This window comes from Amphibalanus amphitrite, unplaced genomic scaffold, assembly GCF_019059575.1.
Source record: "Amphibalanus amphitrite isolate SeventyFive unplaced genomic scaffold, NRLGWU_Aamphi_draft 000111F_arrow, whole genome shotgun sequence".
Classification (NCBI taxonomy): Eukaryota; Metazoa; Arthropoda; class Thecostraca; order Balanomorpha; family Balanidae; genus Amphibalanus; species Amphibalanus amphitrite.
Genome location: NW_024881606.1, coordinates 139,389 through 154,449, shown reverse-complemented (window position 1 = coordinate 154,449; position 15,061 = coordinate 139,389). Strand labels below are relative to the sequence as shown.

General features: G+C 51.2%; 2 protein-coding genes across 17 annotated transcripts in view; one reads left to right on the top strand and one right to left on the bottom strand.

Annotated features, from left to right (window-relative positions):
• Positions 1-3,649: 3,649 nt before the first annotated feature.
• On the top strand, positions 3,650-12,708 carry LOC122380983 (structural maintenance of chromosomes protein 5-like). Of its 13 annotated transcripts, none has more exons than XM_043364618.1 (2): positions 3,650-3,887; positions 9,207-12,708. In XM_043364618.1, the coding sequence occupies exon 2, from the start codon at positions 9,242-9,244 to the stop codon at positions 12,431-12,433; it is 3,192 nt and encodes a 1,063-aa protein (XP_043220553.1). In that variant the 5' UTR covers positions 3,650-3,887; positions 9,207-9,241; the 3' UTR covers positions 12,434-12,708. The 13 variants fall into 13 exon arrangements, with proteins under 13 accessions (XP_043220553.1, XP_043220555.1, XP_043220566.1 ...); XM_043364620.1 differs by having other exon boundaries at positions 3,672-3,833; XM_043364631.1 differs by having other exon boundaries at positions 3,682-3,734.
• LOC122380985 (thiamine transporter 1-like) overlaps positions 12,595-15,061 on the bottom strand; it is a 28,452-nt gene continuing 25,985 nt past the window's right edge. For all 4 annotated transcript variants that reach the window (XM_043364635.1, XM_043364633.1, XM_043364632.1 and 1 more), the window contains exons 6-7: positions 14,636-14,777; positions 12,595-13,510 (exon numbers count right to left, since the gene is read on the bottom strand). In XM_043364635.1, coding sequence (XP_043220570.1) covers positions 13,358-13,510; positions 14,636-14,777 — 295 coding nt within the window. In that variant the 3' untranslated portion in view covers positions 12,595-13,357. The remainder of the gene's footprint in view (positions 13,511-14,635; positions 14,778-15,061) is intronic.

Genomic DNA, 15,061 nt, shown 5'->3' with positions numbered 1-15,061 from the left:
TCGCATTAAACAATCGCCAGTCAAAGCCAACCGTTGAGTTTGGTAAAACCCTACATTACTTTAGCGGTGGGCTGTACCTCTGGCGGGCCTAGGGTGCCCCTGCTAGGCTGCTGATGCCCCTGGGACCTGACAGGACTGTGGTGCCCCTGACAAGCCTAAAGTGCCCCCAACAGGCCCGTGATGCCCCCGACAGGCCCAAGGTGCCCCTGCGTGATGCCGTGATGCCTGCGAGGCCGGTGGTGCCCCCTGCGAGGCCGGTGGGCCCCTGACAGGCCCATGGTGCCCCTGCTAGACCGGTGGTGCCCCTGGCAGGCCTGTGGTGCCCCTGCTAGGCCGCTGGTGCCCCTGGGCCCTGACAGGACTGTGGTGCCCCTGACAGGCCCAAGGTGCCCCTGCAAGGCCGGTGGTGCCCCTGTAAGGCCTGTGGTACCCCTGCTAGGCCTCTGGTGTCCCTGACAGGCCCATGGTGCCCCTGCGAGGCCGGCGGCGCCCCTGGCAGGTCTCTGGTGTCCCTGACAGACCTGGGGTGCCCCTGACAAGCCTGTGGGGCCCCTCACAGGCCCGTGGTGCCCTTGCTAGGCCTGTGGTGCCCCTGGCGGGCTGGTGGTGCCCCTACTAGGCCGGTGGTGCCCCTGACAGGCCTGTGGTGCCCCCGGGCACCAAGGGGGTCATGACCCATGTGGCCCCCTTGGATCTGCCACTGATGCATAATATATTGATTTGTAAAGGCGTTATGGCTTATGCAATATGCGATTGCAGGCACTTGGTATCCCTCACTTATCCCTCATTGGGGCTCTGGCGGGCTCCTGAGGGCCCACGTCTATCTCCGGGAGCCCATATAGACAGGCTCCTCTGGGTCCTTTCAGTACACTATAGCATAAGAGGTCTCCATGCGAGTCCTATGCATACATCTGAGGGCGTACCCTGATGCCTGAGGTACCCAACTGCAGCTCCAATGGTCTCTTCTTACACTGGCGGATCCAGGGAGGGGGCATTTAGGGCCATGCCCCCTTCCCAGAGGCCTAAAGTGGCCCGTTTTCCCCCTCCCCCAAACGATAATGAAACATAATTCAATCAGGGCGTGGCCCAGGAGCCGAGTTAGACAGGGCTGTTTTACCACCTCCCGGCCCGCAAAGGGACCCAAGCACTGACTCGAAGCGGGTTAAAGAGACCCTCCCACCTTCAAAAAAGTTAATGAATTGGCATGAAAGTGATGTCGCTAGGTTCAGAAAGGGCGAAAACGAATATCTACCAAATTTTATCGAAAAATATTCACCGGTTTTCAAGAGATTAGACTTTTATTTTTGTTTACTTTTTGGGATATCCGCTGCTGTTCCTAGCGACTTTATTTGAAAGTGCGGCATTTGTTGCGCGCAAAGCAGCCTATACCACCGCATGCTACCAAATGTTTTAGTAAAATATTAAAAAATCATTAGATCTCCGCTGACGTCACACATTCAGAGGGGTATCCAAAAGCATTAGCCCCTCTGAATCAAAATGCTGCAATTTTGAAATTCAATATTTCCGATTTAAGGCATTTCTCGATGTTGTGAGTGCGTGCCGAAACCGGTAATTGTGAGCCAGGGACCCCATTTTGGCTATCTCAGCTCAAATCTAATGTTAAGGTGGGAGGGTCCCTTTAACTGGTCGATAAAAACAATGGTAAGTGTTTACAAAAGTAATATAAAGGCATGGGTCGGGTGGGATACCATTTATATATTTTTCTTTTTAGTTAAAAAAATTCATAGTGTCAGGGCTGTGACGAACAATAAGTGGCCTAAATCCGATGAGAAAACAGAATTTGGGGGTACCCTAGGTTTGGCTCCTGCATGAGTTGGCCCCCCCCCAAAAAAAAAACGCAAGCCTGGATCCGCCAGTGCCAACATAGATACCTATAGGCATTACAAACCCGTGTCTTTGGTGTTGTCGGGACTTTCATTGTTTTATTTTTATTTTTTAGTGTACTGCAGTCTGCATCTGTGAATGATAAAATCCATATTTCATAGTTACCAGCTGTACCGATACAGTGTTCGAAACAATTCGGTCAACATGGTTCGACAAAATATGAGATAACGACAAAATCATGGGTATGAGTACCGGCAATCACACACGCACTTGCTGCTTGGCGCTTGCATACACACTTTGCGCGGCTCCGATGCAATATAACTAAATTAGACGGGTCGGTCCCGGATGTAAACGGGGGCCGGACCTCCGCAGCGCCCTGGCGCTGCGGCGTCATTACGAGCCGAGAGAGATCGCTTACCGAAATATATTGTTCAGACTATAATACCGCACAGGCAAATGCTCTCAGAGACGCCATCCAGGTGCTGGCCAGCCGCCGCCTTTCACCCGGCGGGCACGCCTTTCCCGCCGGAGGCAACCCTCGACGGACTGTTCACACACCGCACTCTGGTTCTCCGGCCCCCTGCTCCACACGCCGGCGTACATCACGATTAGTTTTGCCCCTTACATAAGTGAACGGTGCGAACCTCCTAAGAACCGCTGCAAACGAGTCCATGATACTAAACGTCAAACTACTGGGCCGATTTTGGTGCGAAATTCTTCGCCATTTGACTTGCCGCAGTCTGAAACAAACAGTGTCCTTTCATTTTATGTTTGTTCCCATTTCTCGATTGGTCCACCTAGAGAAAACCGATAATAAATTTTCGATTATGACACCGGTTCAGACCACGGCGCGTCGAATGGTGAAGATTTTATTCAAACCAGATCAGTAATTCTGAAGCATGGGCTCGTCTGCAACGCTTTTTAGGCGTTTTGAACCGATTTAGTCCACTTAGTTTAAATCAATCAAAAAATTATCGAAAACGGCACCAATGGTACAGACAACGGCCGAAGCGGCGGAACACCTTCAATTAAAGGGGGACACTGCCGACTTTTGGTCCCATTCTTTCCATGCAACGCCCATAGGGCTAATGTTAAAATGCCAAAATCAAAGGGGGGCACGGTGCCCCGGTGCCCTCCCTGTTCCGCCGCCTATGGACAACGCCAACGGTGCGTCAAATGGTGCAACTTGTATTGAAATCAGTCCAGTAGTTTCGAAGCAAAGCCAAAGTCTCTTCTGCGATTAAGAAGATCGATGGCTCTGGACCGATTCGGTCATTTCGGTCGTGGACCAATTGCATAAAAAAACACGCACACACACGAAGAAAAGTACCGTTCCTACTTCCTACCACCATGCTATCGAAGTGAAGAAATTATTACGATCGGTCAGTAGATTCGGCGCATGAACTCATCCGCATATCTCGTCTCGTCTGCCTTTCAATCTTGCTTTCAATCACCTCCAATCTTTAAGTTGACCCTTCTAGGTCACCGAGGCGAGGCCACACAAGGTCGCAGCGCAGACCCACGATATTAGAAACCGCAAAAGAATTCACGTTTCTACGATTTGTTCGTTTGTTTTATTGCCTGTGTTGTAGGTACTTACCTAATCCAAATTCCAATCACCAATGTGCAGAAATTTTGATACTTCAATGTAATCGAGGCCAAACCCATATTCACTTTATTCTTGCTTTATTCAAAACATCTCATAAATCATATTCGCATTACGCATACAAAAGTTCGCATTTCGCAACGTTTTGCTTTTGCCTTGAATGGCGCGGGAGAATTTAGTGCAGTAGAATAAGGATAAAAAGAATGACAGTAAAATAGTGGTAAAATAAAACGTTTGACCACCGTTTGACAAACTTACGCAAAGTGGCGCAAAGTTTATCAAAGTTCGACAACTAATACGCATGTTGTTTTTCCGGCGCACGCTATAAGTTATGTAAAAATAAATATTATAACCATTATAACGTGTTTTGTGACTCGTGAGAGTGAGTAGCTTGGTTTATTCTTTGTTTGGTGTTATCTCTATACAATTATTGAAGGTAGGTTTGATGTGTCCCATCGGCTAATGGTTTATACCTACAACAACATGAATTTTGAGGTTTGAGGTTTCAACATTGAACTATGGGCCTGTTCCAGCGCCTCCAGTAGAAATTCTTGACTGGAGGCTCTACCAGAGGTTTCACTGGAGGCGCTGGAACGCAATCTGGAGATTTCTGGAGATTGGCGTCATAGATACCAAAAGAATTACGATTGTTCTCTCTTGAAACGCAAAATTTGTTTTCAATTTTAGTAAAAAAGATTAACAAAATTATAGCCATGTAATTTTCTTTACATTCAAGTTGTAAAATTCTCAGTCAGAAGTTCTTTGTTTATATTCGTGATTGTCACATGTGCGCCATAATTGTAGACCAGAGCCTCCAGAGAAAATTGGAGCTCCCAACTCTCTGGAGGCTACTGGAGGTTTCTGGAGCTTTGGCGAGAGCTTTCTGGAGCTTTCTGGAGGCGCTGGAACGCTCTCTGGAGGATTCTAGAGCTTTCTGGAGGTTTCTGGAGGCGCTGGAACAGGCCCATAATGTTGTTGGACGCAAGAGCCGAGCTGCTACACTGGCGGATCCAGGCTTGCGTTTTGGGGGGGGCCAACTCATGCAGGAGCCAAACCTAGGGTACCCCCAAATCCTGTTTTCTCATCGGATTTAGGCCACTTATTTTTCGTCAAAGCCCTGACACTATGAATTTTTTTTAACTAAAAAGAAAAATATATAAATGGTAGCCCAGCCGACCCATGCCTTTATATTACTTTGTAAACACTTACCATTGTTTTTATCGACCAGTTAAAGGGACCCTCCCACCTTAACATTAGATTTGAGCTGAGATAGCCAAAATGGGGTCCCTGGCTCACAATTACCGGTTTCGGCACGCACTCACAACATCGAGAAATGCCTTAAATCGGAAATATTGAATTTCAAAATTGCAGCATTTTGATTCAGAGGGGCTAATGCTTTTGGATACCCCTCTGAATGTGTGACGTCAGCGGAGATCTAATGATTTTTTAATATTTTACTAAAACGTTTGGTAGCATGCGGTGGTATAGGCTGCTTTGCGCGCAACAAATGCCGCACTTTCAAATAAAGTCGCTAGGAACAGCAGCGGATATCCCAAAAAGTAAACAAAAATAAAAGTCTAATCTCTTGAAAACCGGTGAATATTTTTCGATAAAATTTGGTAGATATTCGTTTTCGCCCTTTCTGAACCTAGCGACATCACTTTCATGCCAATTCATTAACTTTTTTGAAGGTGGGAGGGTCTCTTTAACCCGCTTCGAGTCAGTGCTTGGGTCCCTTTGCGGGCCCGGAGGTGGTAAAACAGCCCCGTCTAACTCGGCTCCTGGGCCACGCCCTGATTGAACTATGTTTCATTATCGTTTGGGGGAGGGGGAAAACGGGCCACTTTAGGCCTCTGGGAAGGGGGCATGGCCCTAAATGCCCCCTCCCTGGATCCGCCAGTGTAAGAAGAGACCATTGGAGCTGCAGTTGGGTACCTCAGACATCAGGGTACGCCCTCAGATGTATGTATAGGACTCGCATGGAGACCTCTTATGCTATAGTGTACTGAAAGGACCCAAAGGAGCCTGTCTATATGGGCTCCCGGAGATAGACGTGGGCCCTCAGGAGCCCGCCAGAGCCCCAATGAGGGATAAGTGAGGGATACCAAGTGCCTGCAATTGCATATTGCATAAGCCATACCGCCTTTACAAATCAATATATTATGCATCAGGGGCAGATCCAAGGGGGGCCACATGGGTCATGACCCCCTTGGTGCCCGGGGGCACCACAGGCCTGTCAGGGGCACCACCGGCCTAGTAGGGGCACCACCAGCCCGCCAGGGGCACCACAGGCCTAGCAAGGGCACCACGGGCCTGTGAGGGGCCCCACAGGCTTGTCAGGGGCACCCCAGGTCTGTCAGGGACACCAGAGACCTGCCAGGGGCGCCGCCGGCTTCGCAGGGGCACCATGGGCCGTCAGGGACACCAGAGGCCTAGCAGGGGTACCACAGGCCTTACAGGGGCACCACCGGCCTTGCAGGGGCACATTGGGCCTGTCAGGGGCACCACAGTCCTGTCAGGGCCCAGGGGCACCAGCGGCCTAGCAGGGGCACCACAGGCCTGCCAGGGGCACTACCGGTCTAGCAGGGGCACCATGGGCCTGTCAGGGGCCCCACCGGCCTCGCAGGGGGCACCACCGGCCTCGCAGGCATCACGGCATCACGCAGGGGCACCTTGGGCCTGTCGGGGGCATCACGGGCCTGTTGGGGGCACTTTAGGCTTGTCAGGGGCACCACAGTCCTGTCAGGTCCCAGGGGCATCAGCAGCCTAGCAGGGGCACCCTAGGCCCGCCAGAGGTACAGCCCACCGCTAAAGTAATGTAGGGTTTTACCAAACTCAACGGTTGGCTTTGACTGGCGATTGTTTAATGCAAAGTGATTGAAAAGAAGATGTCAATAGCTAAAGTTGCAGCTGCAAGGGTGACGATACATATAAGCTACATTCAAAGTTTCATTGTAGTCTGGCTAATCGTTCCTAACCTTCAGAAGCAGAACATACCCATGACTGAAATCCCACATTACTTCTGCTGTGGACTGTACCACAGGCCTGCCAGGGTCCAGGGGCACCACAGGCCTAGCAAGGGCACCACGGGCCTGTCAGGGGCACCTCAGGCTCCCGTGCCCCCCCCCCCCCCTCCCCCCCCCCAGATCCGCCAGTGATGCCACACCACGCGAATCACCACCAACTACCAGCTGCCGCGCCATAAACACGTGCCAACAACAGTCTTTTTTTAAGGTCGACTCCGCTCGCGCAACTTTTGACTGACCCTCACTGCTAATATATTGCTTCCATATTATGCTGTGGAAAGCTTTACTTCACCAAGTGGCTAAAAACCTCCATCAAGGTATATTTTCTTAGCAATTTTTCTGGCGTTTTGGGGGGGGCCAAACAGGCCACTTTAGGCCTTTGGGGGGGGGCCATGGCCCCCGTGGCCCCCCCCTGGATCCGCCAGTGAGCTGCTACGCGCCCTAACCCAAAACAACAACAACTCTATAATGTTTCAATGAAGTTAATTAAGTTTAAGAGTGTCAATTGAGGTCTTCCTCCTTATGCTTTTAGTGGTTTGGGCCCCCAGTTGGGACGACAGTGAACACAGGGCGCCTGGGGCGATTTGATCAAGGTTCATGAAGTTCACACGTGACGTTTAGCATATTGTAGAAGGCCCACGGAGGGGGAGAAGCTCCAAATGTCACGTGACTAATATGCTCTCTGGCGCCCTGTTTTCACTGGCGTCCCCCAGTTGGCCTTGCCCTGATTTTCGTGGAATGTGAGATTGCGATTCATGGTAGGACGTCATATCATATCAGAGTCCAAATTGCTAAGATTGCAGCATGAGTTTTTAGCAAATCTATCGTCATTGTCCACATGCTCAGAAATAATAAAGTAACCATAGAAAATCAAATCATATCAAACACTTGCATAAGAAGGTAAAATTTCAAGCCACATAATCTTATTGACTTCTCAGTTTGTCACTCCTGCTCCTCCCGCCTTACTACTGTGGCCTTTTCTTGAACTGCTGCAACCTCTTGGACCCTTCATACCATGAAGGGTGAAGTTCATAGGCCCGTTGCACATATTTGGTCTTTAAAGTATAAGTTGTATAAAGTTCATAGCGCTAGGCGCAGCGGTCTGGCCTGTACCACAGGTCACCATGTTCAATGTTGGGACTTGATCATGTACAAACGCACTTGCCTCAAATAGTAATATAGAATAGATCAGTTAGTAGGTTGGTCAGACTAAGTCAGACTCAGTTAGGATTTGTTCTTCAAGAGGCTTGATTTGATAAGTCTTACCTTATCTAATTTGCTGTGTCTTTGTTGTTTTCATTCTGATGCTCTTCATACATATCTCAGGCAAGTAATGAAATGGTGTCCTTGTGTCTGCACTCTGCAGTCTGCGCACAGTATGGGTTTTTAATGTTTTATTTGTCATCATATCCAATGAAAGTATTGATTTCAAAATTCAGCATAGACTACCTACTGTCTGCATTTTCACGTAAGTTTCCATCTTATTTGGCATGGAGAAGTAGATTCAGACCAAAAAAGTTTTATTTTGATAGGCAAAGGTCTGGAATTTCACCAATGTTCCCTTAAATTGTCATTGGCACTGCCATGCCATCCACTGGTGCTACAAAACTTAATTTTTGTTATGTCAGCATTTTGCGGTGCGGTGAAACAGTCCCCCTGATGATCTCCACAGACTGCCCCCTATCAGAAGAGCAATGTTTACCTGAATCTTTTTCCTGGGTTAAAAGTAAAATGTAGAAGTTATCTTAGGAATTCTTCATGATAACTTGATGCACCTCATATTATCTGGCATACATTTTGTGCAACTGGAACCAAGCTAGACACATTACCTCACCCCTGGCCGCATCACTCTGAGTACCACCATCTGCCACCTTCTGGGTGATGACTCTCCTTGGCTTTTATCCGTTAGCATCTTTTCTAATATCCAGTCAACAAGTTTTTCTGTGAATATACTCGTCTTACTAATATAACGTATCTCATCTGCTAGTCGTAGCCTTCTGTAGTCCTCGCATCCAGTCAGTGCTTTGTCGTGACATACTTATTTTACTAGTTTAACTTTATGGACGCAAAATGCACAACGCATTTGGCGTTTCCTGAAGCCCCAATAATCAAACATTTTTGTCCATTTTCCCTCTCTTTTTGTAGGAAATTGGTCCGTTCCCCTGCTTCATTATCCTTTTTATGGTTGATGTGTCGGTGCTGCTGTTCATACAAGTCTATTATTACATGGCTCGTATAATGGATACTGGGTGTGTAATAATTATGACTATTGGGCGCAACGTTCACCTTTAATTTGTTTCTGAGTTATTACTGGTTATGGTCCATCTCCATGACAATGGGCAATAGTAATTAGTAACCCACGCTGTTTTATTATTTTGTTCTCAGTAGTCACTCTTCTGTGCGGTGACATATTTACCTTTAGTGTCATTCATTTTTGGTTGACCAAGTATAAAAGTTTTTTATTTTAAAATATCAAAACATATTTTATTGTCCTCTGCTAGTGGCTACGCCTCGGGCAATAATGCTTGTTCAGATTTTTCAGAGGACAGTGGTTTCACAGATGGCAATATTTTTTTACTATTGGTTGCCATCCTATACAACATTCATGTATTGTTGCTCTTCCCTCACCCTGCCCCAGATATATGTGGACAGAATACGTCCTATTGCATTGATTATTTCTGGTTGTGTGACGTTTTTTATGCGATTTTAATGTTGCGTTTCTCCTCCAGGGTCGGTTCAGTGACGCAACGTCACTCCAGCCACCATGGCGTCGACGGCGGAGACCGAGGAGGAGACTTTCAGCCGCGGCGCCGTCGTGCGCATCAAGCTCCGTAACTTTCTGACGTACGACGAGGTGACTGTGAACCCGGGGCCGCGCCTCAACCTCCTCATCGGCCCGAACGGCTCCGGGAAGTCGACCGTGGTGGCCGCTCTGGTGCTGGGCCTGGCCGGCTCTCCGCAGATTCTCGGTCGCGCGCCGCAGCTCTCCCTCTACGTCAAGGAGGGCACCCAGGAGGGCTCCATCGAGCTGGAGCTCTTCGATCCGAATGGAAACCAGGTCATATCGCGCACCATACGTGGTAACCATAGCACGTGGGCACTGAATGGCGAAAAGGTCAAGGAGGAGCGTGTGAAGCGGGTTGTGGCGGACCTGAACATCCAGGTGGACAACTTGTGCCAGATTCTTCCGCAGGAGCGGGTCCAGGACTTTGTCAAGATGAATGCCCAAGCCCTGCTGGAGGGAACAGAGAAGGCAGTTGGCTATGCAGGAATGCACGAAGATCACGTGTTTCTTAAAGATAAGGACAGCACGAAGGAACTGCTGACACGGCAGGTAGCAGAGCACCGGTCGAAACTGGGTGAAGTGGAAGAAAACATAGAGACGCTCCAGGTAAGCGTGGATAACGACATGAAAAGGAAGAAGTTTGAGCGCACCGCCGCAAGACTGAGAGATCGGCGTGAGTGGCTCAAGTACGAGCTGGCACGGACCGAGACTGCCAGACTTCGCAAGGTGAAGGAGGACGCCGAAACGGAGCTGAATGAGGCCAAGAGGGCTCTTGAGCCGCGGAGACAACGGCTGGCTCTGTGCGAAAAAGAAGAAAAATCATTTCAACTGAAGCTGGACACCTGCAACGCTCAGCTCCGCGACGAACGCAAGGCGATGGAAGTCCAGAACAAACAAGCCAAAAAGTACGAGGTTGAAATAGAGAACTTCATCCAGAAGCAGGAAGAGCGGGAGACCCGTGAACAAGAGCGGCAACAGCGCGAGGCCGGGCTGCGCCAGAAGCTCGAAACTGTGCTTCGGGATCTAGCCAATGCCGAAGACCCTGGTCCCGCTCTAGAAGCTGAGATACGCGACTGCAACGCAGCTGTCAAGCAGCTGTCTGCCGGCGTGGGCAGATGTCAGGACGAACAGGAGGCGGCTAACCGCGAGTACAGCGAGCTGCAGGGTCGGGTGAATGGACTTAAGGAAGGCCTGAGACGTGTGCAGAGCGTCACCGATCAGAAACTCGAGCTGCTTCAGCGTCGCAACCGGGATGCGTACAACGCAGTGCTGTGGCTGCGCCAGAACCGCGACAAGTTCGCGCACCCCATCCACGAGCCCATGATTCTTCTGCTGGATGTGGACGACGTCCGGATGGCCAAGTACGTGCAGGCTGCCGTGCCCTGGACCGACCTGCTGGCGTTCACTTGCGAGACGCGGGCTGACATGAATCTGTTCCTGCAAGAGCTGCGGGAGCACCAGCGGCTGCGCGTGAGCTGCGTGCTCTCGGACCCGGCTGTATCGCTCGACTCTCTGCGGCCGCAGCGCACGCAGGAGCAGCTGCGCCAGCTGGGCTTCCAGGGCACCGTGGGTGACCTCTTCAGAGCCCCGGATGCGGTGCGTCGCTACCTCTACAAGACGCACAAGCTGCACAACATCCCTGTGGCTGACGTCGACGGAGAGGCAGCCACCCGGGTGTTGCGTGCCACACAAGGCCAGCAGGGCCTCAACTCGTACATGATCGGTGATCTCAAGTACCGCTCCGGTCAGTCGCAGTACGGCAGTCGGTTGCCGTGGACCTCCACGGAGCCGCTGGCGCGGCCAGACCAGCTCTTCACTCTCACGGCAGACACTGCGCGCGAGCGGGAGCTCTGTGGTCTGATCGAAGAGGCGCAGCGCAGACAGGAGGAGCTGGGCGGAGTTAGGGAGGCCGCGCAGGCTCGGCTGACCGAGCTCAACGGCCGGCTAGAGCAGGCGAGACGCGCCATAAGAGAGCTGACAGCACGGCGCGACAACCGACGCATGCTTGAGGGGCGGCGCAACACCACGGAACAATCGTTGCGAGAGTGCGAAAGGGCTAGTTGCGACCTTGCAGCGGAGGCGCGTCAGACGGCCTCGAAGATCGGCGGATGCTTGGACCAGCTGGCGAACGTGCAGAAGCAGCTGCTGGCCGCCTGCCGGGCATGCCAGGCCCTGGAACTACGCGGCGAGGTCGTTCGCGCGCAGCTCGACCTCAGCAAACGGCGCACTAGCGAGGCGCGGCGCGACCTCAGCGAAGCCAGCGAGAGTCTGCAACAACTCCAAGAAAATGTTCGGGAGGCAGTCGACGCCTTTGACGCCCAAAAACGCGAGTCCAAGCGGCACCGGGTGGCAGCGCTCAAGCAAATGAAACTGGAGGATGACAACAAATTGGATGAAGCGCTCCGTCGACGATTTAATGGCTTACCCACCACTCTGGCAGAGCTGGAAACCAACCTTCAGGAGGCAGAAGCCCGCGCAGACATGCTGTCGACAGATGACGGTGCCGTCCGGCGCTACCACCAGCTTAAGGAGAGCCAGAGTAACCTCTTAACCGCCCTGAAACAACGCGAGAACGAGCTGGAACGCTTGGAAACCAATGTCCAGGAACGTCGCACGCGCTGGCTCAATGATCTGAATGAGATTGTCACTGAGGTTAACAAATACTTTGGTCAGTTTCTGCGCGAAATGGGGTGCGCTGGCGAGGTGGCGCTCTTTGTGCCGGAGAACGGACGCGCGGCCGAGTACGGTATCTCCATTAAGGTCAAGTACCGCGCCTCTGAGCAGCTGTGCGAGCTGTCTGCCACGCACCACAGCGGCGGCGAGCGCAGCGTGGCCACCATGCTCTACGTGATGGCGCTGCAGCACCTCAAGCGCACCTCAGTGCCGTTCCACTGCGTCGACGAGATCAACCAGGGCATGGATGCCCGCAACGAGCGGCGTGTCTTCGAGCTGGTGGTGCGCGCCGCGTGCCGCAGCGGCGGCGCCCAGTACTTCCTGGTGACGCCCAAGCTGCTGCCCAAGCTGCAGTACCCGGAGCACGGCCTGACGGTGCTCTGCGTCTTCAGTCCCGTGGTCGGCAAATCGGAGGAGTGCGACATACAAAAGTACATCCAGAGGAAGCGGCGAGCCGTGGCCGCCGCCGCCGCCGCCGCCGCGCGCGGTCTCCACTGACGGGTGAGCACCGTGCACCGTGCCTTCTCTCACATATGTGTGCCATGATGATGATGTCTAGTCGAGATAATAACATTAACACATAATCTCGGGAGTGTTGAACATGGCCATGACTAGGAAGATCAGAGAAGAGAATTGAAATGAGAGGGAGAGAGATGACCTGATCGATAACAATGTATTTCATTCCTTTTACAATATGCATTATGCACTCACGTCACAAGGTTGTCATTTGTCATCACTTATCACGTTTGATAATAAACTCAGAAAATCACGCATCAGATAGCGATCGTGCTGAGTGCCCGACACAGGACGAACACCTCTGCGGTTTAATTCACTTGGGCTGTCAGTTAAACGGTTGGTAAAATCTCCAGCCCTTCCCATAGGGTGGAACAAAGTTCCTCAATCCTCTCGCATATTGCTTATAGTAGTTGAGCAGTATAATAATATTGTCGATAAACAATTATATGAATAGCGGACCGGAATCGTCTTACGACTTCAGCAGTGCTTTTTGAATACGTACTACTTATAATTAAAATAGGCGCTATCGAAGTAAGACGAAATCGGTCTGTCATTTATGTACCTAATTGTTTATTGGTAATATTCGTGTACTACTCAACCAATATACTTTTCCAAGATATATACATTATGTTCATCTTGCTCCACAGACGCTCACTAATCACACTACCGCACTTTTACAGCGCCGGCATACTTACCTGTATTTAGCGTCGAGTAACACTACCAGAGATTAACCGTAATACATTACACCCAATAGCGGCGTATATGTATAAGCTATCGTTAGGTGAGATCGTTTTGTTCTCGTCACATTATGCTTCGTCAGTCGTTACTCTTATTTAAATCAGTGACAGACTTCGCCGCCGCTCTGGGGTCACGCACGAAACACGACCATTAATCGACCGACACCCCTCACTCTTCAGCCAGCTGTGTGCTCGCCGGTTCTCTGGGTAGCCACACGGGCTGCGACTTCCAGGCGGTCCAGCCGAGCTGGCGAATTGAGATGGCCATCAGCAGCACGAACAGCACGCCCAGGTCCAGAAAGTAGCCACCGTACACCTGGAACTAAAATCCGCCGCGAGTGCGCACGTCAGATGAGGGACGGGGATAGCGGGAAGAGGGATACACATTACACAGTCAATATGCCACTTCAATGAGATCGGCACAGGGAAAACATACGGAGGGACTTCTGCTGGAATCATGCTGATGTCCACGGCGTTTCTATACATTAGATAGAATGTGAGTTGACGTCTGAAGCGCCGGGGGGACGACGTATCACTTCCCAAGAAGCAGTTGTAGCCTTCTTCACCGGATAGTGCCACCTGAGGCTCGTGTACTCGTATGTTTTAGGGCCCGTAGGTATGTTTTAGAGTCTTGCGTATACTATACGTTAGGCTCTTTAGTGCTGCCCTCTGCTTAACTTGAATCATTGGGGTGATAGTAGTGCCATCTCCTTTCTTGCGTTTTTTTTTTGTGCTGTGTGATATGGGCGAGCAAGTGCTGCCCTCTCTGCCTTTTCCTAGGGCCTGAGTGAACTACAAAGTGTTACTCCTATGTTTTCATGGCGCCTGGACGATCTGTTGCCTTCTCCTTTGCCCAACTGCCGCCAGCTAACACAGCCCTCCGTTCTCCGGCTTGCCTGGTTTACCTAGCCTTCCGCTCTACTTCTCTGGCACCGGTCACCGAGCCCTCCCTCTGCTTATCTGTGGTCTGCTTACCTAGTTCCCTCTGCGTGTATGACTCCTGCTTACCTAGCCTTCTCTCTGATTGTTCCGTGATTCCATCCTCAGGATACAGAAATCCTTCTCCTCTGCACCGCAACTCCCTCCGGGCTGGACAGGCACCTTTATCTCATGCGAGCTGCTCCCCGGAGCGGAACCGCTGCTCCCGAGGGAGCGCACCCCATAGCCGGGTCAGGGTGCAGTGAGTACCTTGGGGCTGGGTGGCCTGTCTTTCGGGACGGGCTCAGACCCGGTGACTCACAAGGGTGCCTGCCCAGACCAATGTCTCCTCCTATATCCTATCATCCTCCCGGCTCTGAAATGGTCTTATTGGACCGAAAGGGCCTAACACAACAAAACAAAACAAAACAAACTAGCTTTCTCTATACTCACCTGGGGCCTGCTTACCCAGCCCTCGGCTCCTCTCACCTGGCTCCTGTTTACCCACCCAGCCATCCGCTCTGCTCACCTGAGGCCGGGGCGTCAGGGCGAATCCCGCCTTGCTGGCTACCACGGTGGTCAGGATGGTCTGAAGCGCCAGCGCCATGAACGTGTTGATGCCGAACACCAGGCCGTAGCTGTCCTTGGGAATCGCCTTCGCCACTTGGAAACTGGCAGACGGGCTCGGTTTCAACAGCAGCTCATTACAGTAGACTTTAAAGCACTATGTGGGCGACAAATAGGGCCATTGGCTTTTGGTCCGAGGTTTCATACAGATAAGCATTAAGCACGCTAACTTTTATCATATCCCGCAAACATAGCATATCGCGCACCAGTGACTTTCTTTCATGAAGTCATGAAGTCATGAACATGACTTTCTGTTTCGCAGAAAGTCGGAAAGTTTCGTTTCTGACTTTCTTTCATGACTTTCTGTTTCGTTTTTCGCATTCTGTGG

Coding starts and splice junctions, on each gene's coding strand:
- LOC122380983 (XM_043364618.1), top strand. CDS start 9,242: ATGGCGTCGACGGCGGAGACCGAGGAGGAGACTTTCAGCCGCGGCGCC.